The sequence below is a fragment of the Amphichorda felina genome, assembly GCF_050947745.1.
Source record: "Amphichorda felina strain 45539 chromosome Unknown scaffold_7, whole genome shotgun sequence".
Taxonomy (NCBI): domain Eukaryota; kingdom Fungi; phylum Ascomycota; class Sordariomycetes; order Hypocreales; family Bionectriaceae; genus Amphichorda; species Amphichorda felina.
The window spans coordinates 425,767-452,980 of record NW_028145043.1 but is presented as its reverse complement, the minus strand read 5'-3'; the positions used below and the strand labels follow the sequence as shown (position 1 = coordinate 452,980).

Below are 27,214 nucleotides of genomic sequence, written 5' to 3'. Positions count from 1 at the left end.
AACAGCGGGACTCTTCTGGAACAGTGTATATACCAAACAGTACACGTAGCGTTTTATACTTCTTTAAGCGATCTTTCTTTCTACGTACTTTGTCTCAGCTCTGTCTCATTGTGGCCAGTTCTATGACAGATGCTGTTCAGCAAGTGTACTGCCGTCATATGGGCCTGTGTTATGTTATTGACTAGACTCGTTGCCCTCCTGTCGTGGGAAATGGTCACTTAGATAAAAGTACGACTAAGCTTCTCCATCCGCCTACCGGTACGGCGTAAGCTAATAAGTCCACTAATATTCTGCCATAGTACGTTTGCTTTTAGCAGCATACCTGCGCGTTAGGTAAATAGTCCGCACCCTGACCCATTTGAGCAGGATTTCTAGGATAGATATAGCTGGTTGGTGACAGGCTCTCGCAAGGCAAGCATTTCCCTGCCTATTGCAATTCCTGTGGGCTTAATGATGATGGATTCCGGCAATGATCTCTTTTGGCGGTGTGAGCATTTTCCACCGACACGTGGTCCTATGCCGGCGGAAGGAAAGAGGCAAACAAGCTCCCCTGGATACCCGCGTACATGACGAAGAAGATGGCCACGCCTAAGCCCAAGCGGCGCTTCTTCTCATCCAGGATACAGCTGGCAATCCACCAGTACCAAACTATGTATCCCGACGAGATCCTGCTGATGATCTGGACGTGGTAGTTGGTGATAGCCAATAGAGCAACAAAGGTTTGCATGGCCGCAAGGGTGCGGACAAGAAGCCGGAAAGGCTCATTTGTGCCCGGTAAGAGGAGTGTTAAGCTTGAGGATGGCTCGCGAAGCACCTGAAAACCAGAAGCGATGAGCAGAGCGAGCACCGGAGCGGCGAGCAAGAAAAGAGGGAGCTGGTTGAGGGTCCAGTATCGGAGGAAACCGACGTTCCTGGGCCAGTGTGTTAGAATATGGGGATGGAGCTAAGAGGATCAACTTACCAGTAATATTCCTGGACAAAGTTATAGATGCTTGGGGGCATGTTCAAGCACCATATTCGCAGGGGGAAATCACCGCAATACCTCATCCATGCCATGACCTGGGGAGCAGCGAATCCTAGCGCGATATAGAGTCCCCCAACGACGGGGAAAATAATGGAGAGAAGGGAAGAAAAACCAGGCTTCTGGAAGAAGGATATCATGCTTCGCAAAGTCTCGACAGCAAAGAGCAGCCCATAGGCTAGACCATTACTCCGGAACAAGCAGGACAGACCGAAGGCAATGCCGGCGGCGACGAGGCTTACGCCATGCTTCACAGTGCTGTGCCTGTGCTTGTAGCTGAGCGCGAAGAGCCAAGTACCCAAGAAGGACAAGCAGGAGAATGGACTCTCTGCATACGGTGCCGAGAGGAAGAGACCGCCGGGGGAGATGACGTGGAGGACGGATGCGACGTAGGCGAGACGACGGTCAGAAGAAACGAGAGCAGTGAGCTTGTACAAGACCAGAACACTGAGCAGATGCGACAAGTTGGCAATGGCGATGCCGACCAGCGGCTCCGGGACGTCAAGGGCCAGGTTGGGGACGAGGTTCAAGAGACCAGACACGAGGCCAGACTGGCCGATGCCAAAGGCCCACTCCTGCTCATAGAGCTTGCCATTGCGGGCGGCGTGGACAAAGTACAGCGCATCCCATCGCGTAAGACGCTGTGCGAGGCTGGGGACAGCAATGCGGTTCCCATAGACGCGGTCGAAGAATAGAGATGTCGACGTGTCGTAGTCGGGCCCCACGGACGCGCCGAGAGCGATGGCGAGAAGGAAGATCTTCCAGGACACGAATATGAAGGCTAATGAGCCCAAAGGGCGCAATCGGTGATCAGTGAGGGCCATTTTGTTGCCTCATCTCGTGGCGGGTAGATGGCAGTGGTTGGAGTTGAATGATGGTGGCTGATTGACGGTGCATTCCGCTTGTGCAGTGACATAATGACATTGATGGCTCTTTCCTCGTGGAGCAGGGGCATCGACCTCTATTTTTCAAACTCCTAGCACAATGTCCTAGTGGCAAACCAACGCCGAAATTCCCGTGCCGCGCATTTTCTGGAGAATTTTATGATGCTCTTATTGCCTATCTGTTACAGAGATATGTGGCAATAGCAGCATGGGCGCCGAAGAAGATTCTGCGTCCTCCTCAGGGTCGTGTAGGACGACCTCAGCTGTCCCCATCCATTTCCTACCGCCTATCACCATCTCCCCAGCATCCTCATCCCACCAAAACACAATCATATTCTTACACGGCCGTGGGCAGACGGCTGAATACTTTCACAAGTCCCTCCTATTCACCGCCATCGAAGGCCACAAAACCTTCCACGACGCGCTCCCCCATGCCAAGTTCGTCTTCCCCACGGCGCCGCTCATGAGAGCGACCAAGTACCGCCGGTCTCTCCTCCATCAATGGTACGACGGCAGCGGGGACTGGGAGCCTGAGGCACTTGGGAACATGCGTGAGAGCGTCGAACACGTCCATGGTCTAGTTCGCGAGGAGGTCCGTCTCCTTGGGGGTGATGCCTCGAGGGTTGTCCTGGGGGGCTTCAGTCAAGGCTGTGCCATGGCCACGATAAGTTTTTTGCTCTGGGAAGGCGATGCGCTTGGTGCCATTGTTGGGATGTCCGGATTTATCCCGTTCAATTCTTACATGACGGACCTTTTGGAAGGGGGCAGCCTCGAAGACGATGGCTCGGCTGATGGCTTCGTCTTTGGGGCTGACTCCTCAAGTGAGTCTGATGAGCTGGATGGCCAAGGAAGCGATGCAGAAACGCCTCTTCGACAGGCAATTCAAGCTCTTAGGGAGGAGGTAGAGCTACCAGACGCTGGGGCACAATCTCCTTTATCCTTTCTAGAAACCCCCGTCTTCCTCGGGCATGGAACGGAAGATCCCGAGGTGGATTACCGCCACGGTTATCTCAGTGCCAACCTCCTTGAAAAGATGGGAATCAAGGTGGAGTTCCACACATACAAAAAACTTCAACATTGCCTCTCGGCAGGCATGCTTACCGACGTGGTTTCGTTTCTCAATAAAACGGTAAAGCCCATCAATCCAAATTCAGAGTCACCAATCGGACAATGACGGGCATTGAAACGCATAATTATATGTCAATTTCTAAGCGCTTTTTATATCTTCTCGCCCGTAAGGATCGGCTTCGCCTCATCACTTGTCCACCAGCTCACTCCCTTCTCGCCAGGGTATGTGAACTGGTCCATGCTATCCGGCTTCATCTCAACGCTGTACCCGGGGTTCATGGGTGTCTGGTAGAAGCCGTCTTTGATGACGGAAGGGTGCAGGAAGTGCTCGTGCAGATGGTCGACGTACTCAAGCACCGATAGCTTGCCACTTACGACGACATAGTCAATTGTGCTGAGATGCTGCGTGTACTCGGGCAGGCCAACGCCACCCGAGTGTGGTACGATCGGAATGCCGTACTTATTGGCGATGAGTAGCACGGCCAGGACCTCGTTGACGCCACCCAAACGGCAGGCATCGATTTGGCAGAAGTCAATGGCACCGGCCTGGATGAGCTGCTTAAAGATAACACGGTTCTGGCACATCTCACCAGTGGCGACGCCAATGCCGTACGGCTTCAGCGCATCGCGCACGGCCTTGTGGCCGAGGATATCGTCGGGAGATGTTGGTTCCTCAATGAACCACGGCTTGAAGTCGCTGAGCTGCTTCATATACTCGATGGCCTCGGGGACGGACCAGACCTGGTTCGCGTCCACCATGAGGAAGTTACCCTTGTCGTACCCGATAACATCGCGCGCAATCGTCAGACGCCGCCTATCCACTTCGATGCTGCTGCCGACCTTGAGTTTGAAGTGGCGGTACCCCTGGCTGAGCGTCTCGTTGAGCAGTGCTTTCATCTTGTCCTCACCATAGCCCAACCAGCCCGCGCTAGTGGTGTATGCTGGCACGGCGCGGCTGTTGAGAGCCTCTTCAATCCTCTTGGCCTTGCCGGCCTCCTGCTTCTTGAGCATAGCTATGGCCTCCTCTGGAGTGATGGCATCGGTGATGTAGCGGAAGTCGATGCAGCGGACAAACTCCTCGGGAGTCATATCGGCGACGATGCGCCAGACGGGCTTACCGAGGACCTTGGCCCACAGATCCCAGATGGCGTTGACGACGGCGCCCAGAGCCAGGTGAATGACACCCTTCTCAGGACCGATCCAGCGCAGCTGGCTGTCGTTGACGAGGTAGCGCCATGTCTTGCCCCAGTCGGCGACGAGTGAGTCGAGGGTCTTGCCGCGAATGCGCTCCGCGACGTGGGTGATGGCGGCGCAGACGATATCGTTTCCACGACCAATGGTGAAAGTCTAACTACTAGGTTAGCTACTACCCATTGTGGTCGTCTCTACGTTGGCTGGGGAGCTAACCATGCCATGGCCGCTGTATTCGGAGTCGGTCTTGAGGATACAATAGGCGGCTGAATAGTCGCCGGCAGCATTCATGGCGTCTGATCCCGTCTTGTCGAGTGAGGTTGGGAAGCGCACATCGCGGGTGACGAAGTCGGTGATGGTGATTTCAGGCATGATGGCCGGTGGTGGTCCCAGTCTCATAGGTTGATTCCTTTTGAGCCTCCAGCTGTTGAAGTCTTGTTAAGGGTTGATCTTTTAAGAGTGAAACCTAAAGAGGAGGAAGAAGGAACGAATGTTTTGGGAAAGTGAGGTTTAGATGAGAAATGGGCAGCAAGTCGCACAGGACGCGTCTCCCCTCGCCGTCTTATTACCCCGAACAGTCGGCCTCAAAGCATGTGGGAATTTTGCCGGGAGCTTCCCAGTGGGACCCGAGATCGGGACTCTCGACCGTGGGAATCGCGCCCGCTGATTGATGGACAAATTGCGGGCTCGTGGAGTCGTGGGGAAGGCCCCGTTTGCTGGGCGAGATTGTTCGTGCTGTTAAAAGCCGACGGCTCATCTCAAAGCACCTGGACTCGACATGTCTGGATGCGTTCGGGTGCCCAGCGAATGAGAATGACTTGGCGTCCGGCTATAGTCGGTAACCCGAATAGAATGGAAGCCTCCTAACCTTTTCAACTATTTACCATCTTGTCCTCATTCCATTTTACATGGCTGAGTGATAGAGCTTCTCTGGTCCCCGCCTCATGCCATCATCAGCACCTGCCCCACCCCCACCTTGGATCCCTCAACTCCCCCTCACTCTGCCCCTCATGTTCGTTGGATGAATATCAACCTCCCGATTTTAACACCATAGAGAGATAGTATATCAGTGCAAGCCAAGTTTATGAGGAATCCAAAAGCCAGACAAATGGAACTCGGGTCTTTCTTTCTTTCCAGGAAGATTGAGATGCCCTGGCGGATTAGCATCAGTTACGCCTCACAAAGTACGAGTAGTCTAGTGGAGCTTGGGTTGGAAGCTTTGTTCTCAGGGTTTCGCCATAGGGTTGGCCCCCATGTTTAGTTCGCGACATCTCAAAATGCCCCCAAAGCAGAAAAAAAAAAGAAAAAAAGAAAACACTTCTCATGTGTTATTACTTGATTGGTACAGATATTTGTGAAGTGGTTTTCGATGATGTAGGGTAAACAGCCACAGACGAGATTCCCATTTCAGCGTGGTACATTAAGTAGATCGATGTTTGGTACAGGACTATACATCAGTTGAGCACCTAGGGACTGTTGCCTTCATTCTTGAGACTTCATCAAAACATGATGAAGATATGGGTGGTTGGCTAATATCTGTACCCCCAGGATGCTTGGCTTTACCAAACGACGCACTTCGTATCCCCTAAGGCAATGTTTGATATGCAGAGCTAATGCAAAAGAAACTGATCAACCCGTGTCTCAACGTGGTGATCTTGTTTGACCACGATTGCAGACTACGGGATTGAGACAAGCGTCAAAACGGATTGAAGGTACCGAGAACCTGGAGAGATCGGCACTGGGGTGGCAGCCAGGGGGCGGGCCAAGACATCAACGACATGCTCAAACTTTATGCGTCCAATTGTCTTCTATAAGCGCCGAAAGGGGTGTGCCTCCGTGTTGAAAACATATTCATCCAGGCTAATTAGCTCCGGGTCTGAGAAGATCAAGTAGAAATACTTTAGCGTCTCGCCCATCCAGAACGACTCCATTGAGCTGAACTGGCCGGGACTCCCTTCCGGATTTGCGACATCTGATACCGCCGTGTTGGCTAGCTCAGTTCTTGTAGCCTTCTCGATGGCGGTGAACATATCCCATGCAGACTCGACCAAATCTTGCCGGCCAGTGACACGGTACAAGACGAGAACACTCTCGATTGCCTCTGGTCTGAGGAGGTATCGACGGTCATTGACGCGTGTGAATCCCTTGGGCAGGTGCTCGTTCCGAACGATGGCCTCAGCGTCTGCCATCGTTGCGTCAGCTCCCTTGTCATTGGCCTTGAGGACATGCTCTTTCCATCGACGCTCGTCCCACGAGCAATCGGTGTCCGGATTGCAGGGGGCCATGTACATGGACTCGGGCATAATGCCGTGTGGGAAGGCCTTGTAAGCGTACACACACCCATCTGTGAGCTTGGTAGCGAGCTCAATATCCTGAGGACGACTGAAGAGTTTCCCGCCTACAGCCAGCATACCCCCGATGAAGCAGACCAGATGCTGCCCCTGGTACTCGACTTCCACCCGACTTTTCCCATCCTCCTTCTTGACATGAGCCTGCCCCGAGATGAGGATATCCTCGTTATTTGGGGTCATGGGCCTGAAGAAATTGTACTTAGGCGCAACATCCATCGCCTTCTGGTACATGGTCTGATAGACGGGGAGTTGGCCCCCTGTGAGAGCCGCCATCTTGGGCAGGTATTCGTACAACGAGTCGGCCATGGCCCCGAGGGTGAATGTTGAGCCACGATCGAACACCATCTCCTTGGCGTTGAACGCTAGTGGCCACAGTCCAGGTATATCGGTCGAGTCTTGCTGCGCAGCAAGATGTTCCGTTATACGATGCACGGCGTCGAACCATTTTGTGTCTCCCGTTATCTGCGAGAGGCGTGTAAGCTCCATGGAGAGGCTGCCAATCTCTGCGGCAAGGGTGCCGGTGCCGGCTACCTGCTTCTCCCCCTTTATGGCGGCGTGGAAATCCCAGCGCGTGGCCGGCATGTGGTTGGGTGTATCGAAGGCCTTATAGATCAGCTCACCGACCTCGGCTGCTTTCCGCAAGAGTCTCTCATCATTGCTGAGTTCGTAGGCAGAGAGGAAACCGCCGAGATATCGGATGGTGGTCTCAAAGATGTTGAGCTGGCCAAGGTCGGTGTGCGTAAAGTCTATATCTCCGACAGCGTCGACAGCATGGTAGAACTCGTCTCGCAGGTCCATGATCCAGAGGGTGTCGAGGGCGTCGACCAACGAGGCCGCCCAGCCGCCAAAGGGGTTGCGCCGGCCGCCCGAGACGGGCTCCAGCTCATCTGCCATCCAGGCATGATTTTTGTATGCGGTCCAGCTCTTGAGAAAGGTAGACTTGACGGCCTGTTGTCGCTCCTGGCGCAACTGTCGCTGGCTGTCCAATTCTGGGGGAAAGGTGGCTTGGATCTTGGGGAAAGACTTCGGCTGCGAAGTGGGCAGGGGCCGGAATGTGGGAATGGGATAATTGGTTACCACGGTCCTCCACAGATAGCTATCGTCTGCAGGTTTTCGCCATTTCTCCGGTGCAACGGGCCAGCTGGGACGCTTACTGGGGCCGAAAGTGAAGCTGACAGCATCGAAACCCCCCCAGGTCCAAAGATAGATCAGGCCCAGTGTAGTCACCACCGCAACCGAGGCCAGCCGACGATTTCTAATAAACATAGACATGATCAAATAATTAAAAGTCTGTTGATGATGGAATTGAAGAATTTTAAAAAGAAATTGAGGGCGAAGAGACATGTGAAGGGAAATCATGATAGATGAGGCCGCCCTCATTATGAGTTTGACCACATCTCACAGCCGTGTTGGTCCCTCGGTATGCGCCGTGTGACGGTGTCGCCCAATGATGATTAATTCTAAGCCAAACACTCCTCTCCTTGCATTCCACGACATAAATGTCAAGACCAACGAGCCGCGAGAAGATAACTATTTGCTATATTTGTACCTGGTATTGCAAACGGTTCGTTCGCTCACCGCTGACTTTGGCACGGGTGGGAGGCGGCACACACAAAGTGCAATTTATCAGGCATCACTGCATATTGCTGGATATCTAGCTCTGACAGGCTGGAGAAAAGTGCTATTCGAGCGGAACTGGTGTATAATAAACATAATCGGGGGCATGTCCGGTTTTTAGGACAACACTGATATCTTCAACGTTCTCCACGTTCTTTGTCTGTGCTGATATAAGAAGTGTCGTCACTGTCAGATCACCCCCTGCATAGCCATTTTGCCTCCCTGCTTAATGGCTACGCAAGTGCGGCTTACTCTTTCCGGACTCATCCTGTTTGCTCAGTTGGCCTCGATAGCGTCTGCGGCCTGCTATTATCCTAATGGCGACATCGCACCCAACGACACACCTTGCCAGGACGACACTGACAATGCAGTCTGTTGTGGCCAAGGCTACGCATGCCTGTCCAACGGCATCTGCCAAGCTACTGGCAAGGAGCTTCAAAAACCAGATGCCACGGTATTCGTGAGGGGATCCTGTACCGACAGATTTTTCCGCAGCTCCAAGTGTCCGTTGTTCTGCATCGACCCCGACATCGACAGCGTCAACGGCGGTGCGGGGCTGGAGAAGTGTGCAAACACGGAGAAGGATATGTACTACTGCATCAACGACAACCAAGACGACGTCAGCTGCGAGGACGGGGAGGGAGTTTTGTATTTCGCAGGTAAGGTTGGGTTTGTGAAACAGCAACTATGGTTGTTCTTTTGGCTAACCGCTTTTGCTGGGGCCTACAGGAACTCCTACTATCCTTACCACCATCGGGGTGGCCCCGACCTCGACTGTCAAATCATCAACTGATAGCGAGAGCTCGTCTTCCGCAACAGGCAGCAACGAAGATGGGGGTGGAGACGACTCCTCTGATAACACTGGCGCAATTGCTGGCGGAGTTATTGGAGGTGTCGTGGCCCTCTTCCTTGGCGTAACTGTGACCTGGTGGTTTTTGAGGAAACGGAAGCAGAAGTTGGCTGCAGCGTGCGCCCTTCAAAGCATCCGAGATCAGGAATCCCCGGGGAATCAAATGTCTCAAGGCGGGAACCTACACGAGGGCCCCTTGGAACTCCAATCATGGAAACACGAGCACTACTCGCCTGTTTATGAGGTCTCATCAGGCCCAGACGCTCGGGAACTGCCCACCGGTTACAACGAGCACAACGCGCGGTGGTAGGCGTAAGAACGCGAGCCGGGACTATCCTCCCTATGATAATTCATGTCGGTGGAATTCTTTCTGTAAAGTATGTTACTTAAATACCTTCAAAGCGCATTCTGAATAACAATACTCATATAAGATATAGTATGATACTACCTACCTAGGTACTACTAAGCAGTAGTGACTGTCATAAGTACTATCTGAAGTATGTTGGACAGGTCGTTGGTCGTCGTGTCGACCTTGGAAGTTGCAACCCTGGTCGTTTATCCACTTGTTGCATAGGAATAGCGGCGGGTAGGTATCCGAGATTGGTGGAGCACCGTGTAAACTCACCTGGGTGACGACATTCGGGGACGCAAGTCAGGCCACCATCCATGGCAGTTGCCTATTGCGTGGGCATTGATGAAAACTGGAAGTTGGAAGCGAGCCACATCTGCATCATTCCTGCAGACCGTCGCTACTACCTACCTAGTAGTAAGGTAGTACTCGTACTGTTAGTCGTTACCTTAGAGCCCCGCCGTCAACAAAGTACTAGGTAGGTACTACTAATGCGCACCACTACGGGTTCCGGTACACTCCGTGAATCTACGATCCATTTGCCGCTATGGCTGGCAGGCTGCAGGGCTCTGGCCGATCCCCACTCGCCGTACGGGTGACGTGTTGAGCACTTTAAGCCCTCAAGCTAGCAACCCGCCTGCGCATTTGGACCATCAGGTGCCCCAGTGAGCTTCACTGATTGCCAACTTTGGCCCTTTGACCTTGGGATGGCGGTAAACGATGAGGCGGGTGAGTGAGGCGGGTGACGAAGCCACAATCCAGTAGGGCCAAACGGCCAAGGCGGAGTATTCAACCACGAATGCATGTCACCACAACACTCTGCCCTTTAACTTGCATCACCATCCTAGTTCCTGGTCCCTGATTGTTGATTCCTGATTCCTGCGTCCATCAATCCATGAGTCCGTAAATGGACCATATTACCCATTTCTGCCCAGACAGGTCTTCTCCGGATTGTCTGACGCAGATGCACCTATCATACAGGGTCTATGTCGCACCCAGCTGATCCTTCGCCTTCACTAGACGGAGCCCAGAGTCCGCCCGCGTATGGTCGACGCCTCCCCATGGAGACCATAAAGATGGAATGCGGCGGCGGCCTCCCCGTCGTCCCCGACGTCCCCGACACCTCTCGGTCCAAGACAGACGACGACACAGCCCAGATACGTGAGACAAGCCAGCCAAACGAGACTCGCCATAGTCACCAGACCCTCGACGGCCTCGCCGCCAGGCCCGCCCGACGGAAATTGCGAAAGTGCGCCCCCAAGCCAAAGTCACTGTCATCCGTAGCCAACAAGCGAGGCTCGCAAGACTCGACAGCATCCAGCACTTTCGATTGCGGAGGCAGACTGGCAACACCACAGCCCATCGGCGACCAGCGGCCGTCCGTTCCCATACCTCCCGACCTCAGCGATTCGAAGTGGCTCCAGTACCTCGAACGTGGCGGCCTCGTCAGCTCCCCAGAGCTCCCACTCGACCCGGGATCCAGAGCTGGGTTTGTCGCCGACCCTCCTCCCCAGCTTATCATCCCCGAATTCTCCAACCTCGCCCTCAACCGTTGCAGTTCCGGCCTTCCGCTGGGGAACAACACCAACACCAACAACAATAGCTCGTCATCCTTCCTCAAACCTTCCGCCATGAACCGCCCACGAAAAACGCTCTCGAAACGGAGCCTTATGGGGTCACCCTTCAAGATTGCTCAACTCGACGGGTCTGCCCCGCGGAGGAAGGAGATCAGGGTGATCAAGCGTCGGGCTAGCATCGAGCTCATTGCCGAGCAATACCAGGCATTCCTCGAGTCCCGCGACGCCAGGGATGAGTTAGAAGAATCTGAATATGAAGCGCGTCAAGAAGATGATGGTCCCCGGCTACAGCCAACACAGTTCGATCCAGGGCTCGATCATCCGCGCGAAGTATTCCTCGATGCTCCTGGGCCTGAAGAGCCAGACAGTCTGTCGCCGGCATCAGACTGCACGCTGGTCGCTTTCGAAGAAGAAGACGCCATCTACTTCAAGCCCATATCCTTCTCATCGCCCGAACCTTCGCCGCACCCCGAACGCCATAGCTTCGATAAGCCGTTGCCTAGGCCGCCGTCCGACCCAGGGATCCAGCCATTGCAGGCCTGCATTTCAATGCTAGTCAAGGAGTTGACCAGTGCCATGCCCGTTGCGGCCGGGGGCAGCAGCCAGGCCCTGCAAATCAGCGCCATGATCGAAGCCTACGAGCGACTGCGGGACCAGGTTGAGGCCACTGGGATGGGGGAGTCGGAGGAGCGCAGTGTCCGGTCCATGTTTGACTGCTGGCTGGCGGCGCTACACACGATGCATCGTTCCTACACGCGCGGTGCGGTGGTTAACGAGCGCCAGTGTGAGGATTTGGCGGTGGATGTGGACTGAAAGTCCGCCGAACATTTCTTTGGCTGATGGACGGCTGTTTCAATATAAGTATGTAGCGTTGGCGTTAGGTATTGCATGGAGCATTGCGGCAAGATTTCTTAGAGTTGGGAGGCATCGACGGATCACCGTGGGGAATTTGGAGATTATACGAAGACGTTCAGACATTTATTAGAAGGGACAGAACTTAATACTATTACAGTAAATTGAAATAGATGAGTATCTCTCCCTCCTGTAATGCAATTATGACCCTGCTGAAGGTGGAACCGTGAACGGGCCAGGTTACGATTTGGAATCCTTGGATGACAGCATCTCGGTGGGGCAACCCCAAAGCTCAGATCCAAGGGTTCGACTTTCCGTGAATTCGACTGCATTCCTCCTCCAACATCATCACTTCACGCGGTCGTTGGCGGCACAAAAAAAATCCGGAAGCTGTAGGTGGAGATGGTATAACCTACAGACACAATGGACGACGACGACTACGGCGCCGACGATGCCCTTCTCGAGGCCCTGGCGGCCACGGATCCGGGTCAGCTTGCACGGAAGCCCGTCCAGCAGCCGACACCACAAAGGATCCAGCAGCCCACGCCCCAGCGACTCGACAAGGCACCGCCCAAGGCATCGGGATCGGCGGGAACGAAGGTCGTCCAACCGACACCACAAGCTCTTCCGCAGCGCCAGGGCGGGTCGAGCATCCTGGTGTCGCCGCGCCAGCGAGGCAACCCCGTGCTCATGTCCATCAAGTCCATGTCGTGGGAGTACAGCGACATCCCCGCCGACTTCGTCATGGGGGCTTCCACATGCGCTCTCTTCCTAAGGTTTGTCTCCCTGCTGGTTCGAGGGAGGCTTCTTCTATGTGCGGTGCTGGTGCTAACTGTCTGTCTCAAGCCTCAAGTACCACCGTCTGCACCCCGAGTACATCTACACGCGCATCCGGAACCTGCAGGGCCGGTACAATCTACGCATCCTCCTTACAATGGTGGATATTCCCAACCATGAGGACTCGCTGCGCGAGCTGTCGAAGACGTCGCTGGTCAACAACGTCACCCTTATACTGTGCTGGTCGGCGGCCGAGGCCGCACGATACCTCGAGCTGTATAAGTCGTACGAGAATGCGGGTTTCGCAGCTATCCGCGGACAGCAGTCGTCGAGTTACGGGGACAAGGTGATTGACTTTGTCACGGTGCCTCGCAGCCTCAACAGCCGCGACGCCGTCGCGCTTGTCGCTAACTTTGGGAGCCTGCGCAACGCCGTCAACGCCGACCCGGAGCAGCTGGGCATGATCAGTGGCTGGGGCGGCACAAAGATCAAGAGGTGGTCTGCGGCACTCGACGAGCCCTTCAGGGTGCGGAAAGTGGGGAGGAGGACGGTGCAGAGGTCGACGGAGGGGGCGGGCGAGGGTGGCTCTTCGGTCCTCGAGAAGGCCGTTCCTCTGTCCCGCGCGACACGGGATGGTGTGCCGTCATCTACTGGGGCATCCTCGCGAGGATCACAAGCTGCGGGGACACCGGCCGGTGCAGGTGCGGGCACGACGCCTGCTGCTGGCCAGTTCCAACTGATGGGAGACATTGACGACGAGGACGAGGAAGCAATGCTGGCAGCTGCCATTGAAGAGTCGAGGCGAATGGCTCAACCGGGACAGACGCAGCAACCAGCTCGGCGGCAGCAGGGCCAACCACCGCGGGAGGAACCCCAAGCTCAGGACAGTGACGCTCTAAGTGGAGGCATCGCTGCGGCTCTGGCCAAGCTGCGCGAGGGCGGTGGGTGAAGCGAGGACTGGATGACGACGAAAACAAAGACCTACATTCAGTGGCTTTTTGTCGGAAGAAACCCTACCAAAAAGGAGAGGCGGCCACCTACCCGGCATGGCTCTTGCTTCCCCGATGAACCACGATATGGGAGCGCAGCTCTCAGGCCCTCTTGCCGGAGTCTCGCCTAAGTTGGGCTTAACTCCAGCATATATTCGCACCGAGAACATGGTGCTTGGCTCACCTCGCCGCGAAACGATTGTCGTGCTACTCATGTACACGTTGGGGACTCGACGTCATAAACGGTCGAGTCTCCCTCATATCCCCATAGTGCACCTCGCCATTTGAACTTGTGTGGCCGGACTGCTACACACAACATAGTTCACAGATGGTAGTTCTAGCAGTCAGCCACGGACTACCGAGATTATGCCCCCGATCAGGATTATCTATATCCTCCAAAGGGCTGAATTCATGGCTATTTTGGATGTTTTCGGATGATCAAGGAGGACGAACTTTGTACTTTGTATACACATGACTGTATGAAAAGAAACCAAAGAGGCAAGCTAACAGAAAAACAAGAGGATTGGAGAAATTCTTAGTGGCTCCTGAAATGTCTAGGATGTCCACTTGTCGCGTACATGGATCTGAGCTACGGATGATTGCTTCCTAACCTAGGAGCCTTCATGACATCAACAGCCTGAGGGCTAGAGTGGCCAGCGCCAAGGCTGTACCTGCTGTGATGGCGCTCAACGCTTGATGGCGTAGATTCGGAATGAGCCTATTTCTGATGTCAAAATCATACCCTCTAAGATGCGGGACAGAGCGTACTCACCGGCCCACTCGTTAAGGTCGCTCTCGGTAGGGCTAATATACTCTCCCGCAGGTGCACAACAGCCAGTATTGACGGGCTTTGCTGTGCCACAGCACTGGCTTTTACTCGACCCATCCTCGTTCGTGTCGAGATAGACGTTCAGGTCACTCCTAGTATCGGTTATGAGGACCTCTTAATACATCGCGAAGTGTCAGCCACTGGCCCGCTCCTATACATTCACTGTGGGGGGGATACCTGCAAAGCCTGCATCCTTGAGAAACTTTTCGTACTCAGCCACTTGGCTTGCACCCGCAATGCAGCCCACGTACATGGCCATGTCAGAGCGCAGCTTCTCGGGCAGAGTCTTGCGGGCGAGGATGTCGGAGACGGCGACGCGGCCCCCCGGACGCAGGAGGCGGAACATTTCTCGGAAGACGAGGGGCTTCTCATCAGCGGGGACGAGGTTGACTACGCAGTTGGAGATGATGCAGTCGGCGATACCTGAGTCCAGGGTGGCGCTCATGTCGGTGATGCGAGCCTCAACGAACTTGACGTTGGTGGCGCCCGTGTCAGACCTGATCTTGTTGGCCTTCGCAAGCATGTCCTTGTTCATGTCGACGCCGATGACCTTGCCAGCCTGGCCAACCCTGCGAGCGGCCTGGAAGACGTCGAAGCCGGCTCCACTGCCTAAATCGACGACGACTTCGCCCTAGAAAGCTCCTTGTCAGAATCGTATGAGGTGGGGGTTAGGCTACGTGCCATGTTTACCTTGGTGATACTAGCCAAGGCCAGAGGGTTCCCACAGCTAAGGCCAAGATTGGATCCCTCAGGGACATCGGCCAGGTCCTTCTCAGAGTAGCCAAAGGTCTTTGCGACGGCGCTTCCGTAGGCGGCGCCTGAGGTCTGCACGGCGGCACTATAGTGCTCGGTGACCTTGTTGTAGATGAGTTCGGATGCCATGGCTGCTTAGAGAGATGTGTATGGATAGTGTAATGTGGTGAATAGTTGATGGCCAGATGGGAGTGAAACTGGTTCCAAAGCTACGCTTTATATCCATCGAGGCTTCATGAGTGAGAGGAAGTCTGTCACCGCAACATTGCCTCTTACAGACGCCGGCCCCGTATCGACGTATCGGCGTATCCCCGTACAAGGTATGCTCATGGGTTATCAAGATTCAAGACCCCAGATAGCCTCCGGTTGGCCCGCCGACACCCACCGCGTCGCCCAAAAAGGCAATTTTCGATCTGTCACCGCCACCTTGCCTCTGACGACGACACGAGCTCACATAGCCAGCACCAGGCTCCAGCACCAGACCGCACCAGACCGCACCAGACCGCACCAGACCACGCCCTTGGAGCTCCTCATTTATCCGAAGAACGCAATTTCCAGTTAGGACGCCATTGATCCAGCAATTCTCTCTACTAGCTGTCTCCAACTCTTGCACAGAATCGGGTCCTGTATCGGGTCATCGTACCCCGCACATTGACCATGGACCCGATGAATCCCATGATGGGCAAGTGGTCGGCGAGGCCATCAAACGACAAGGCTTCACGCGTGCGCAATAATCAACGCCGTCACCGCCAGAGAGTCAAGGAGCACATTGCTCATCTGGAGTCACGCCTAGAGGACACGGAGCGCCAGCTCCGCGACGCCCTCGACCGTGTCACCGAGCTGACCCGCGACCTGGAACGGACTGCACAGAGAGCCGCCCCCCCTCAAACACAAACTGTTGAACCTCCAATCCTCTCCGCGCCGGCGGAGAGTTCTGTCATACCCCGAGCGCAACTCTTAGACTACAGCGAGGACGAGTGCTGCTCTCTACCGCCACCAGGACCCGGCAAGTCGACAACGCGCTGTCGAGACGCCTACATCATCATCGCACAGCAGAACTACCGTGCCCTAGATAGCTACGTGATACGCCAATGGCTGGAGCCGGGTTTCTATGGGGCGTTGGGCGAGGGCGACGGTTGTAGGGTGGACACCGAGGTGCTGTTTGGCTTGCTTGATTTTATCAGCTCTGACTAGGGATAATGGCGATAATTAACTTGCATATATACTATGAAGAGGTTTAGTACATATAAAGCACTCAAGAGTAGGACTGAACTCACTCCGGGCAGAGACAGTCTCCGTACTGTCTGGTCCAGCCCCCTTCTAATCGATACGACTGACCCGTCGAGGAGCATTACTGCTCCAGAGTTCACGTCGGCAGATTATGTTACAGCAAATGCCATCTGATGCGAGCTCTGTGTTGTGGACCTGCGAGATGATTAAGACGACGAGCAGGTTGGCAGACCAGCTGCCCCGTATTCAGCCTCACCCGCCATCGCCTCGGGCCGCAGTATAGGTACGTATAGCTATAGCTCAACGTAGCCACTACTAGTACAGATGAATATTAGTCAAGAGGGTATTATACTCCTCATCCTTGGACCCGACGTTGGTGCCCTTCTTGAGCAGCAGCAGCACGATAGCCTCGTACCTGTTCCCGGCAGCCTACAATCACGGCATCACGACGTTCATGTATGGTCTTTCGGTGTCTGCGTATCTGCTATTCTGCACTTGCATAATTCCATTACCATTGGGGTTAGCAAGGCTTGCAAGGATACAAGGGTGGTCGTCTGCCGTAAACCCCGCCGATCACCCCCATCACAAGGATCGCCAGTCACTAATTCCCAATTCCCCGATCTCCGCACTCGACTCATTCACGGTGGAACTAGTCGACTCCAAGTTGTTTAGCCGGTCATCAATCCCCCTGCTGCTTGTCTCCTTGGCTGCTTGTCTTTTCGCCCTCCTGACTGGCCCGAGCTGTACAACCTCCTCAGTACTTCGGTATGTCCGGTTGCCAGGCATCAATGACAGCAAGGGTGACACCCTCCGGCTCGGTGCTTCTCTTCCACACCTGCCTCTTGGAGATTCGATGTGAATAATAGAGGGTGTTCGAGCAACGTGCCATGGTCCATACCTTATGTATTACCCCAGGTCAGATGAGACCCTAGGTGAGACAAGAGATATGTTGATATGCCTTGGTCGCCCATCTCGATCATTCCATTCCCCCTCCTCATCCTCCAAAACATCGCGTACCCTTGCTCTCGTCGTGTACTCCAGTCAAAATGCGGTTGACTTACAGCTCTCTCGTTCTCCTGAGCCTCGTCAGCTCTTCTCTCGCTGCTCCCAAGAGTAGAAAGCCTGGCCCGGACCATAAGAAGGCTAAGGCCATAAAGGAGGCCTACAGGTACTCGTGGAAAGGCTACTACGACCATGCCTTCCCCAACGACACCCTCACCCCCCTCGACAACTCCTACGTCAATGACCGGTGAGTCCATGCTGCTTGCTGCCTCCAATAGCCAGATGCTGACAAACGGCAAGAAACCGCTGGGGTGTGACGGCTATTGACTCTCTGAGTTCCGCCATCGTCATTGGTGATGCCGAGAGTGTGAACCAGATCCTCGAATTCGTTCCCACCATTGACTTCACCACCACGCCAGAGCCAGGGGACATTTCCCTCTTTGAGACTAACATCCGCTACTTTGGCGGTCTCCTCTCTGGTAATTGTACTTAAAAGACATGCCCCGGAGCTATGCTGACAGCTGGCAGCGTACGACCTGCTCTCGCAGAAGCCCTACAGTGACCTCGTGGAGGACAAGAAGCTCATCGTGAGCTGTCTTGAGCAGGCCAAGAGTCTAGCCGATAGCCTCAAGTTTGCCTTTGACACGCCCACTGGCATCCCGGACCCTATCATCCAGCTCAACCCGGAGCCCAAGCGCAGTGGCTCCGCCGAGAACAACCTCGCCGAGGCTGGAACCCTCGTCCTCGAGTGGACGCGCCTCAGCGATCTCACCAACGAGGCCGAGTACGCCGAGCTGGTCCATCGAGCCGAGTCGTACATGCTCAACCCCAAACCCGAGAGCTCCCAACCCTGGCCTGGCCTGACGGGCACGCACCTCAGCATATCCAATGGGTCCTTCTCCAACTCACGCGGCGGCTGGGGAGGGTACACTGACAGCTTCTACGAGTACCTGATCAAGATGTACCTCTACGACCCGGTCGACTTTGCCTTCTACAAGGACCGCTGGGTCGCCGCCGCCGATTCCACCATGGAGCACCTCGTCTCACATCCGACCACCCGGGACGACATCTCCTTCCTGGCCGACTACGACGGTCAGCGCATCGTCCCCACGTCGAGCCACCTGGCCAGCTTCTCAGGGGGCAACTTCATCCTCGGGGGGATCCTGCTCGGCGAGCCAAAGTACATCGACTTTGGCGTCTCCCTCGCCGAGTCGTACTTTGAGACGTACCGCGGCACCCCTGTGGGCATCGGCCCGGAGGGCTTCCGCTGGGTCGCCAGCGAGCTTCCCGTCGACGACGAGACCAACCCGGAGCCGCCGGCCGAGCAGGCCGACTTCTACGAGAAGGCGGGATTCTGGGCCACATCGACGGCGTACATCCTGCGACCGGAGACGATAGAGACGCTGTACTACGCGTACCGCGCGACGGGCGACGCTAAGTTCCAGGACATGGCGTGGGAGGCCTTCCAGAACATCAACGCGGCGGCCAAGACGGGGGCGGCGTACTCGAGCCTCAAGGACGTGACGGTCGAGGACGGCGGGTTCATCAACAAGATGGAGAGCTTCTGGCTGACCGAGACGCTCAAGTACCTGTACCTCATCTTTGACGAGGAGTCGGAGCTACAGGTCCAGGTCGACAAGCCGATGAAGTGGGTGTTCAACACCGAGGCGCACCCCGTCAAGATCAGGTAGTGGGTTGTAATTCCTGTTGTATTCTTTGAGTGGTATTTTACATCTTGAATAATACACCATGCGTTGCACTAGTTGACCATCAGCCTTTTCCAAGTCTTATTGGCAAGTCTCCTGCTTCCATACCCAAGTGGATGCCTGTTCCCATGACGAGTCTACGAGCCGCCATCGCGCTTAGCATACTCCTCCTCCATCCTCTCCTCGTATAGGCGGTCGGCCTCCTTCTCCTGTTCGGTCTTCTCCCTGGTCACGCCAGCCCCCGTGTTGGCGCCAGCACCGGTGGCCTGCTGCGGCGTCTGTTGGAGCTGCTCGCTCTGCTGCGTCTGCGTGCTGCTCTTATCCTCGGTCGAGGAGGCGTTATAAGCGGGAAGGCCCATGATTTCTAAAGTTTTTTTTGTTTCTTTATGGAGTGAAGATCCTTGGATTGATTTATTCCGGGATGGAGTGAAGATGAAAGGTGAGGAGATGAAGGATGGCAAGTTGCTTCTTAAAGGTCCTGGGGTCACCGAAGTACCCTGGTGGGTGGCGAGGAGCGGTGTGGCGTCGCAGTACGTCACTGTGGCTAATGCGGGTAGAAACGGGGGAGCACCGCCACAATGGTGTCTACGGAACCTCCTGACTTGGTATTAATTCTATCTCATGTCTTGTTTCTAACGCCTAAATGTGAGTTTGCTGTATTAGTAGTGTAATATGCGGGGCCAATGTGATGTATGAGACTAGTGAAGGTGCTGAATGCTAGCTATCTCAGCAGTGGTGTTGGCCTCATCCCACAGACTCAAAACCTTTGATACCCATTGTTCTCAGCCGCGTAGGTAGGTGAAAGTGCAAGATATACATCGCGCCGAGCTGCCTGGGTACTAGCAAGACAGGGAGGTATCTAACTAGCCGTCGGCATGACAAACTACTCGCAGCGTGCTGACGACACATACCGATAAGTGAGGAGTCTCGGAATATTCAAAACTGCACTAAAGCTACAAAACCTCTTGAAATAACGCGATATAAGCACCTAAATCTTACCATAAGCACCTAAATTCTACACTAGTTCTAATTACGCCTGCTGGTAGACCATGTTTTGTACAGTAATAGACTCTCGACTCTGCGCTGTCATCTTTCGCTCTGCCGTCATGAAGCCTCACCCTCCCCCCTTCTCGCACCGCCAAACTCGCGGCTCTCCCCAATGTTGCACGTGTCAAAGCAGCCCACCTCGGGGATGTTGGCCCGCCGCAGGGCCTCCCTCAGCAGGCGCGGCGGCTCCATCACCTCCTCCGTGGTCAGCGCCCACGTACCCCAGTGGATGCCCATGGCGCGGCGGCACTGCGTGTCGCGGAAGATCTCGACGGCGTCGAACGGGTTGGCGTGCATGCCCGAGAAGGCCGCGCGCGGCGCATACGCCCCGATGGGGATGAGCCCCAGGTCGAACGGCCCGCGCAGCTGCCCAATCTGCCGGAACTGCGGGTTGCGCGGCAGCGACTCGTAGTCCGGCCCCCAGTCGTCCTTCCCCTCGGGCACCTGGGGCACGGCGCGGTAGCCCGTGTCGCCGCCGAACCAGACGGAGCGGGAGCCGGAGCGCACGGCCCACGAGCACCAGAGTGTCTGATCGCGATCGAACAGCCCGCGCGCCGAGTTGTGCTGCGAGGGCAGGCACGAGATGCGTGCCGTGACCGTGGTCTCGGTCTTATCGGCGTCGTTGGGCACCTTGACGGTGAGGTCGGCGTCCTGCCACCAGTCCAGCTCTGTTACGTTGCGGAAGTCCTTGCGCTGGAACCAGTCCTTGAGCCCCAGGCCGACAAAGTACTGGGCGTGCGGGTGGCAGCGGCGGAGCTCGCGCAGCGACGAGGACGAGAGGTGGTCGTAGTGGCTATGGCTAATAATAACGGCATCGACGGCGGGTATGTCCTTGATGTCACAAGGCCGCTCGGTGAAGCGGCGCGGGCCGAAGAGTTTAGCGAACCAAGGGGAGCAGCTAGTGTCGAAGACCGGGTCGAAGAGGACGCGCAGGCCCGAGGGGAACTCGATATAGTAGCAGGCGTGGCCGAGCCAGGTAGCGCGGATCTGGTCCGATGACTGGTGTGAGAAGCGCGATGGAAGCCACTCGGGCTTGACAACGGGAACTGTTGGGGGCTTGGTGTCGGGAAATTTGAGCTTGCGGGTGAGCATGGGCCTGGTTGTCGCAAACCTCATGGTCAGACTTTTTCATCGCCTACGATTCGGGGTGTTGGGGTATTTTACGTACTTCAAGACGTAGGCCCAGATATTCGGTGGTGCATAGGAGGGGTATGGGTTCTTGAAGCCGACAATATGGTGCTGGCTGCCCTTCTTTAGAACATGGTGAGGGTTCGACTCGGCCTCCTTGGGCAGGTTGGAGCGTGTCGGGATCTCAGTGACCTGCGTTGAGTAGCGGGACATGGCCATGGCTTCGATGGCGACGGGCGACGCGACTCGTCTATTGACGATCGGTAAGAAGCGATAGAAGACGCTGACCGCGGTGCGGAGGAGCTCCAGCATGAGTTGGACAGGCAGGAAGATTGACGAGAGGACCGATGACATAGCACCGAGTTTGATCAGGCGCAGAGGCTGAGAGACTGCAGACAGCGAGGGCTGGACCTCAGCAGCTTGGGAACTTTAAATACAGGCACCCACTGGAGTCGCAGACAGGTCAGCAAGGGTCCAAGAGAATCCAGGCACCAATTGAATGTACGAAGACCCAAGTTACCCAGATAGGTAGTAATTATCACCATCTACTACGGAGTACTAGGTCTTATCTGCGTACGAGTATGGCGCAATAATACATACCACCCGTAGGAGAGCTTCTAGCTCCGGTTTGAGGGGCGGACTTAACGGGGCCAAGCTCTCCACACCGGGGGTAAATGTCCGTAAACCCGCACCCAAAGTCTCCAAATGGTCCTAAATCCGTACCAGTGCCTGAGATCTACGCATCTTGGTCCTTTACAGTTTGCTCGCGCTGGTATGAACACGTCAATTTGAAAGCATAGTCCGAGCTAATACATCATTGCTCAACGCCAAACCCAGACGTTGAATATATCCATTCATCATGAGCTCCCATCATAAGTTCCCGAAAACGCTCCAATCCACGCTCAAAGCCACAATATGAAAACGACAACCCGCCTCAGTCCGCGGAAGGGACTATACACAGTATCATGTCCACCATAAAGAATTTCTCACTCATTCCTACTCCTCGTCCCCTGAAGCACGCCCCTGCTCATCCCTGAGCTCGTCTGTGCCGAGCTCCCGCTCCAGCTCGTCCGCAACGAAACCCTCGTAGTCATCCAGGTTCTTCTGGATGTGAATCTTGAACTTGATCACATCGTTCAGCATCCGGTCAATTTCCGTGTGAAGCTCCTCGCGCAGCGAGTTGGCTCGTAGAACAAGCTGTTCGTACCTAGATATGTTGTCAGCAAGAGCTTGATACTGTGGGGGTATAGAAGGCGACGTACTCGATAGTCGTGTTGATCTCGCGCTGCTCCATCAGCTGCACAGACTCCGAAAGCCCTGCACGCATTCGGGACAGCTCCTTTTCCATCTTCTCAATCTGGGTGTCCGAAGACATCTTTTGGGCCTGCGTCACCTCCTTGGTCTTTTCATACTCCTCCTCTGCCGCCCGCACCCGGTGGTTCAGCGCCTCAACCTCACTGCGCTTGTCTTCAATAGCCTCCTTGATGCCGTCAAGCAGATCGTGGTCCTTCATCATATCCTCTATCGCGGCACTGCGGCGTTCCGAGATCTCTTTGCGTAGTGACAAAAAGTTGGTCCGGATCTGTCCGCGCAGGTCGAGGTTGAGGATATGCCCAGGCTGGTACCCGGTTGTCGAGTCTTCTAGAAGACGGCCCGTAGATGCTGCATTTATCGAAGTCTTGAAGTTGGACGATGTTAGATCCGAGTCATCGTTGACTAGGACCTGTAGCTCGTAATCCTGTCCCCTAGCATTGGCTGCCGATGAGGGAATCAGCGCGATCTGGTACGCCACCGTGTTGTACCTGTCGACCGCCCGCTCCAACTCCTCCAACTTGCGGCTTGCGTCTGCCTCCTTGTCTGCCACCTTCCTCTTCACCTCATCAAGCCTCTGGCTTGCGGATTCGATGCCTTTTTGGAGACGCTCACGCTCAGAGTTCATGCGGTCGATATCCTGCATGCTGATTCCCTGGGCGTCTATCGATTTTTGGAGGGTGCGACGCTCTTGCTCTGCCTCCCCGAGTTCTTCGTTTAACTTCTCAAGTTCCTCCTCCAGTAATTGGGACCGGTTGTCGTACTTTTCTGTTCTCTTGATCGCCACCGAATTGTACTCCTCGAACTTGACCTTATCCTCCTCCATGATTTTGAAGTGGTTATCCAAAACAGCAGGGTCGGGTGTCGACTTTTCCAGGTCTTCGATTTCTTTAATAAGCCGCGCATTCTCGGCCTCGAGCATCTCCAGCTCCGAAGTATATTTGGAGTTGGACTCCTCGAAAGACCGGGCCATAGCCTCAACGTGAGGTGCCAAGACGCGCTCCGCTTCCTCATCTCCCATATCCTCGTCCATTGCCAGCCAATCTCGGTAGGCACTGCTTAGGAATCCGAATATGATCCGATCGCCACTAACATCAAGTCCACTCTCGTTGCAAACGTCATCGTAACGGCCACCGGCGTAGCCGTCAAGCATCTGGGCCAACTGCATCATCCAGTGCAACAGGCCTAGGAATGTGCTCCAGTTCTGGCCACCGACGGCCGCAAGTTGGCTCTTCGTGATACTCCTCTCGAACGGGTATCGTAACTGTTTTAGGATAGGGGGAACCTCTTGGTCAATGTTCTTCTGGAATCGGTGGTTCGGATCGATGCGGTGATATAGCCATTGGAACATGAAGTTAAAATCCTTCTGCGTCGGCGACCGCATGACGTTTTGCGAGAGGACATGCTTCATCTCCAACTCGAAGTTATTTTGCACCATATATTCCACCAGCTCCTGGCCAATGCGTGCCTGGAACGATCGGTCCTTTAACGGCCGCGGGTCGCGGGGCACGCCAGCTGCTTGTGGTGTGGCCTGAAAGAAGCTCTGGTGGCTCACGGGCCCATTTGTGGACTGGCGAGGGCGGTATACACTGCTGCGTCGCTCGGCCTCGGACGTCGTGCGCGTCGCGGCGGGGGTATAGTTGGTCGTGCCCGGTCGGATAGACGAGCGCTTGACAGAAGACCCTAGGTCGGCGAGGTTCGTACCGGACGAGGAACGCTGAAAATGTGGCTGGTTGGGCCGCGGCATGGCGAGGGACTGCCTAGATCCCGACACGGAGCGGACATGACCGCCAGGGTAGTTTGGGTTGCTGCTAGAACCGGATCGCTTCATATTGGAGCCTGTCTGAGGGATTGAAGAGTTTAGATTTAGTCCTCCTAGAGTCTGCGCAGCGAGTCAGCGTGTCTAGGTTTGAATGCGACCGGCGCTTTCTCGAGGCGTTTCTCAGATGGAGAGAGCTTACCTCTCGCGGTCTGCGGACGCTCCACAGGCCCGTATCCTGGGACATGACGGCTGGTGCTCAAATCACTGTAATATTTGTGTACTGCTTTGCCGGATGCCGTGCAGAGTTGACAAAGGCGTTCAAGATTGGGCGGCAATCAGTGATGTGTTGACGGGGTTCACGGGGTTGTAATTTGTGGAGGGGCCATTTAGCTTGTGCATGAGAATGCTGTTGCTGGGTCAAAAGTAAACAAAAGACACATCCAGATGGCTGATTGGTCAGATTCGTACCTCCACATTGAGACTGGAGAAGGCTCGCGTGCACACGTGACTCTCCCCGACAAGTGCGGGCGGACCCCGGTAGCGTCATGTCTGCCTCGGCCCAAGGCCGGTCTCCCATTTCCACGTCGACGTCGAGCCGAGACATCATCCCCGACCATTCTTTCTAACATTCAATCATCTACCAGAGACAGCTGGTGATGAGTTGAAAGCCTCAGAAGATTGCTGTCAACCATGGCGATCCGCGAGGACCTTGTAGCGTCCGCTGTAAGTGACTGGCGCATTTACATGAAGCTGGAACAAAGCTAACGGCGACACAGACGCAATGTCAGTACCGGGCGATGTCTTCGCCTCCACGTGGGTTGGCTAACACCGCGCAGTTCTCCAAGACCCCAGCGTCGCTTCCTCCTCCGTCGAGAACCGCATCTCCTTTCTCCGAACCAAGAACCTCACCCAGGAAGAGATCGATGCGGCGCTAGCTAGAGCAGGCGGCCAGCCGACGGCAGCCCCCCCTGTGTACCAGGGCGCTCCCTCTGGTCCTCCAGCCCCTTACTACCCACCTTACCCCCAGAATGCGTGGCAACCGCCCCCTCCCCCCCCGAGGAGGGACTGGAGGGATTGGTTCATCATGGCAACCGTCGTCGGCGGCGTGGGCTACGGCCTGTATGAGCTGGGCAAGGTATGCGCTGTCTCGATCCGGGCCTGGTGGGACTTTTCTAACACTTTTCTAGCGTTATGTGATGCCTCTTGTCGCTCCCCCGACGCCCGAAAAGCTGGAGCAGGATAAGAAGACGATTGAGGAGCAATTTGACCGCGCATTCTCCCTCGTGGAGCAGCTCTCTAAAGATACTGAGGACCTCAAGAAGGCGGAGCAGCAGAGGACAGACAGGCTGGACAACGCCATCTCGGAGCTGGAGACAGTCATGGCGGACCTGAAGTCGGCGAATCGCCGGCGCGAGGACGATGCGCAGCGCGTGCGGGACGAGGTCCAGTCGCTCAAGGACTCCATCCCCAAGGCCCTGAGCAACCAGAAGGACCTGACGGATAACCGGCTTCGCGAAATCAATGGCGAGTTGACGAGTCTCAAGACGCTGCTGACGCAGAGGATGACCTCCAGCGTCAACTCGGCTCCTGCCAACCCGCTCCGACCTGCCTCCGAGAACTCCCACGCGGTCAGGGCGTCCGTGAGCAAGATTGACAACGCCGCCGAAGGCGACTCGTCTGCCGCCACGGAGACCCAGAAGCCCCTTGGGCGATCGACCCCCGGTCTGTCAAATGGCGCCACGGGCGCGAAGGCATCCATTCCAGCATGGCAGATGGCCTTTGCCAAGCAGAACGATGCTGCCGCAAACAGTGGCAAGGTCGAGGATGAGGCCACTGCCTCCTCATGAAAGGGTGTGTGAGAGAGGAGCCATGTATCAAAACAGGGGGTCTTAGTCACAGGATGACGGGGAGGGTATGTTGCAAGGTGCTGCATCTGTAATGGTATACACAGGAGTCTGTCGGCTCAAAAGACTATTTGGGTGTATTATGCAATTCACTTAGCATAGGTATTCTGGTCTTGTTTTAGGCGGCATCATCAGTATTGGATCCCCACTATCGGGGCCGTTCAGCTTTCGATCAGTGTGGGATATGGCGTGCACATGCGTTGCTCGCATTGTGCCTATATCATGCAATCTCTCACCAATTGCAACCTATTCCCATATCAGCGACGGATTGTTGAGTCCCATGTACTGTCGCACTTGAAAGCGAATCTGGACCCCCGGAAGCCAAAGCCCCAAGACCCCTGCACTGAATTATCATGGTATTACCTATAGTAGAGGCAGCCTTCACAGTCAGGTGCACTTTTCGCAGCCAGACACACTCAGACGCAGCTACCTCAGTTAGAAGTAGCCTTTGTGGTCATTGGAAGAAGTTATGGCTCGGGAGTGTCGCCTTGCCTACTATCCATTCACCGAAGGCCCTAATCATCAACGGTACTCCGTATGATTTCATAAGATTTTACCTTATCGGCCCCAACGTACTGCCTAGGTACCCAAGTCTTGACCGACCGTGTCAACAAACCGCAAACTCTTCCGTTCTAGGAAATAAGGCGCAACGCACTGGTATCCGCAGTGGATTATTATCTGCGATATTAGGTTAGATAACTTGGAATTTTGGCAACAATGTGTAGAGATGCTCCCGAGACGATAATGGTATTTTCTGGACCAAAACTAGCGGATGTACGGAGTATACCTTAATTGAAGCACGAGTGGGCGCGAGTCGCATGCTCAACTTGCCGAGGCTCTCCTCCTTTCTCCTCACATCACATTCACAAGATTCGCAACGGTGCTCCATCCGTCAATCGTTTAATGTGGTCATTGTCCCCGCCTTCTCATCATGCAGGGCCACGCTAATATTTCTACCCATGATGTTGGGCCCGACACGCCATTCCTCTCCGGGCGTTTCATGCGACAACCAGAGT

General features: G+C 55.2%; 12 protein-coding genes across 12 annotated transcripts; 5 read left to right on the top strand and 7 right to left on the bottom strand.

Annotated features, from left to right (window-relative positions):
* Positions 1 to 514: 514 nt before the first annotated feature.
* Positions 515 to 1,845, bottom strand: GPI18 (GPI-anchor transamidase GPI18; the record flags this gene model as incomplete). Its single annotated transcript, XM_083196317.1, has 2 exons — positions 515 to 911; positions 962 to 1,845. The coding sequence occupies 2 exons, from the start codon at positions 1,843 to 1,845 to the stop codon at positions 515 to 517; spliced, it is 1,281 nt and encodes a 426-aa protein (XP_083047525.1).
* A 1,278-nt stretch (positions 1,846 to 3,123) lies between these two features.
* Positions 3,124 to 4,536, bottom strand: LGD1 (enolase C-terminal domain-like protein; the record flags this gene model as incomplete). The annotated part of the gene is made up of 2 exons (XM_083196316.1): positions 3,124 to 4,320; positions 4,381 to 4,536. 2 exons carry the CDS (start codon positions 4,534 to 4,536, stop codon positions 3,124 to 3,126), a joined length of 1,353 nt encoding a protein of 450 aa, XP_083047524.1.
* A 1,436-nt stretch (positions 4,537 to 5,972) lies between these two features.
* On the bottom strand, positions 5,973 to 7,787 carry ACO1O0_006938 (glycoside hydrolase; the record flags this gene model as incomplete). Its single annotated transcript, XM_083196315.1, has 1 exon — positions 5,973 to 7,787. The coding sequence occupies one exon, from the start codon at positions 7,785 to 7,787 to the stop codon at positions 5,973 to 5,975; it is 1,815 nt and encodes a 604-aa protein (XP_083047523.1).
* Positions 7,788 to 10,392: 2,605 nt separating this feature from the next.
* ACO1O0_006937 (uncharacterized protein) lies at positions 10,393 to 11,721 on the top strand (the record flags this gene model as incomplete). The annotated part of the gene is made up of 1 exon (XM_083196314.1): positions 10,393 to 11,721. One exon carries the CDS (start codon positions 10,393 to 10,395, stop codon positions 11,719 to 11,721), a length of 1,329 nt encoding a protein of 442 aa, XP_083047522.1.
* A 462-nt stretch (positions 11,722 to 12,183) lies between these two features.
* Positions 12,184 to 13,486, top strand: RAD10 (DNA repair protein RAD10 domain-containing protein; the record flags this gene model as incomplete). Its single annotated transcript, XM_083196313.1, has 2 exons — positions 12,184 to 12,536; positions 12,607 to 13,486. The coding sequence occupies 2 exons, from the start codon at positions 12,184 to 12,186 to the stop codon at positions 13,484 to 13,486; spliced, it is 1,233 nt and encodes a 410-aa protein (XP_083047521.1).
* A 1,020-nt stretch (positions 13,487 to 14,506) lies between these two features.
* Positions 14,507 to 15,237, bottom strand: ACO1O0_006935 (S-adenosyl-L-methionine-dependent methyltransferase; the record flags this gene model as incomplete). Its single annotated transcript, XM_083196312.1, has 2 exons — positions 14,507 to 14,986; positions 15,046 to 15,237. 2 exons carry the CDS (start codon positions 15,235 to 15,237, stop codon positions 14,507 to 14,509), a joined length of 672 nt encoding a protein of 223 aa, XP_083047520.1.
* A 528-nt stretch (positions 15,238 to 15,765) lies between these two features.
* On the top strand, positions 15,766 to 16,302 carry ACO1O0_006934 (uncharacterized protein; the record flags this gene model as incomplete). Its single annotated transcript, XM_083196311.1, has 1 exon — positions 15,766 to 16,302. One exon carries the CDS (start codon positions 15,766 to 15,768, stop codon positions 16,300 to 16,302), a length of 537 nt encoding a protein of 178 aa, XP_083047519.1.
* Positions 16,303 to 17,384: 1,082 nt separating this feature from the next.
* ACO1O0_006933 (glycoside hydrolase family 47 protein) lies at positions 17,385 to 19,031 on the top strand (the record flags this gene model as incomplete). Its single annotated transcript, XM_083196310.1, has 3 exons — positions 17,385 to 17,587; positions 17,641 to 17,819; positions 17,869 to 19,031. The coding sequence occupies 3 exons, from the start codon at positions 17,385 to 17,387 to the stop codon at positions 19,029 to 19,031; spliced, it is 1,545 nt and encodes a 514-aa protein (XP_083047518.1).
* Positions 19,032 to 19,183: 152 nt separating this feature from the next.
* On the bottom strand, positions 19,184 to 19,823 carry ACO1O0_006932 (uncharacterized protein; the record flags this gene model as incomplete). The annotated part of the gene is made up of 2 exons (XM_083196309.1): positions 19,184 to 19,410; positions 19,820 to 19,823. 2 exons carry the CDS (start codon positions 19,821 to 19,823, stop codon positions 19,184 to 19,186), a joined length of 231 nt encoding a protein of 76 aa, XP_083047517.1.
* A 327-nt stretch (positions 19,824 to 20,150) lies between these two features.
* On the bottom strand, positions 20,151 to 21,440 carry ACO1O0_006931 (beta-lactamase superfamily domain-containing protein; the record flags this gene model as incomplete). The annotated part of the gene is made up of 2 exons (XM_083196308.1): positions 20,151 to 21,189; positions 21,262 to 21,440. 2 exons carry the CDS (start codon positions 21,438 to 21,440, stop codon positions 20,151 to 20,153), a joined length of 1,218 nt encoding a protein of 405 aa, XP_083047516.1.
* Positions 21,441 to 22,217: 777 nt separating this feature from the next.
* On the bottom strand, positions 22,218 to 24,538 carry NDC80 (kinetochore-associated Ndc80 complex subunit NDC80; the record flags this gene model as incomplete). The annotated part of the gene is made up of 3 exons (XM_083196307.1): positions 22,218 to 22,428; positions 22,484 to 24,414; positions 24,494 to 24,538. 3 exons carry the CDS (start codon positions 24,536 to 24,538, stop codon positions 22,218 to 22,220), a joined length of 2,187 nt encoding a protein of 728 aa, XP_083047515.1.
* A 446-nt stretch (positions 24,539 to 24,984) lies between these two features.
* Positions 24,985 to 26,141, top strand: PEX14 (peroxisomal membrane anchor protein conserved region-domain-containing protein; the record flags this gene model as incomplete). Its single annotated transcript, XM_083196306.1, has 4 exons — positions 24,985 to 25,017; positions 25,071 to 25,077; positions 25,131 to 25,429; positions 25,482 to 26,141. The coding sequence occupies 4 exons, from the start codon at positions 24,985 to 24,987 to the stop codon at positions 26,139 to 26,141; spliced, it is 999 nt and encodes a 332-aa protein (XP_083047514.1).
* Positions 26,142 to 27,214: the final 1,073 nt, after the last annotated feature.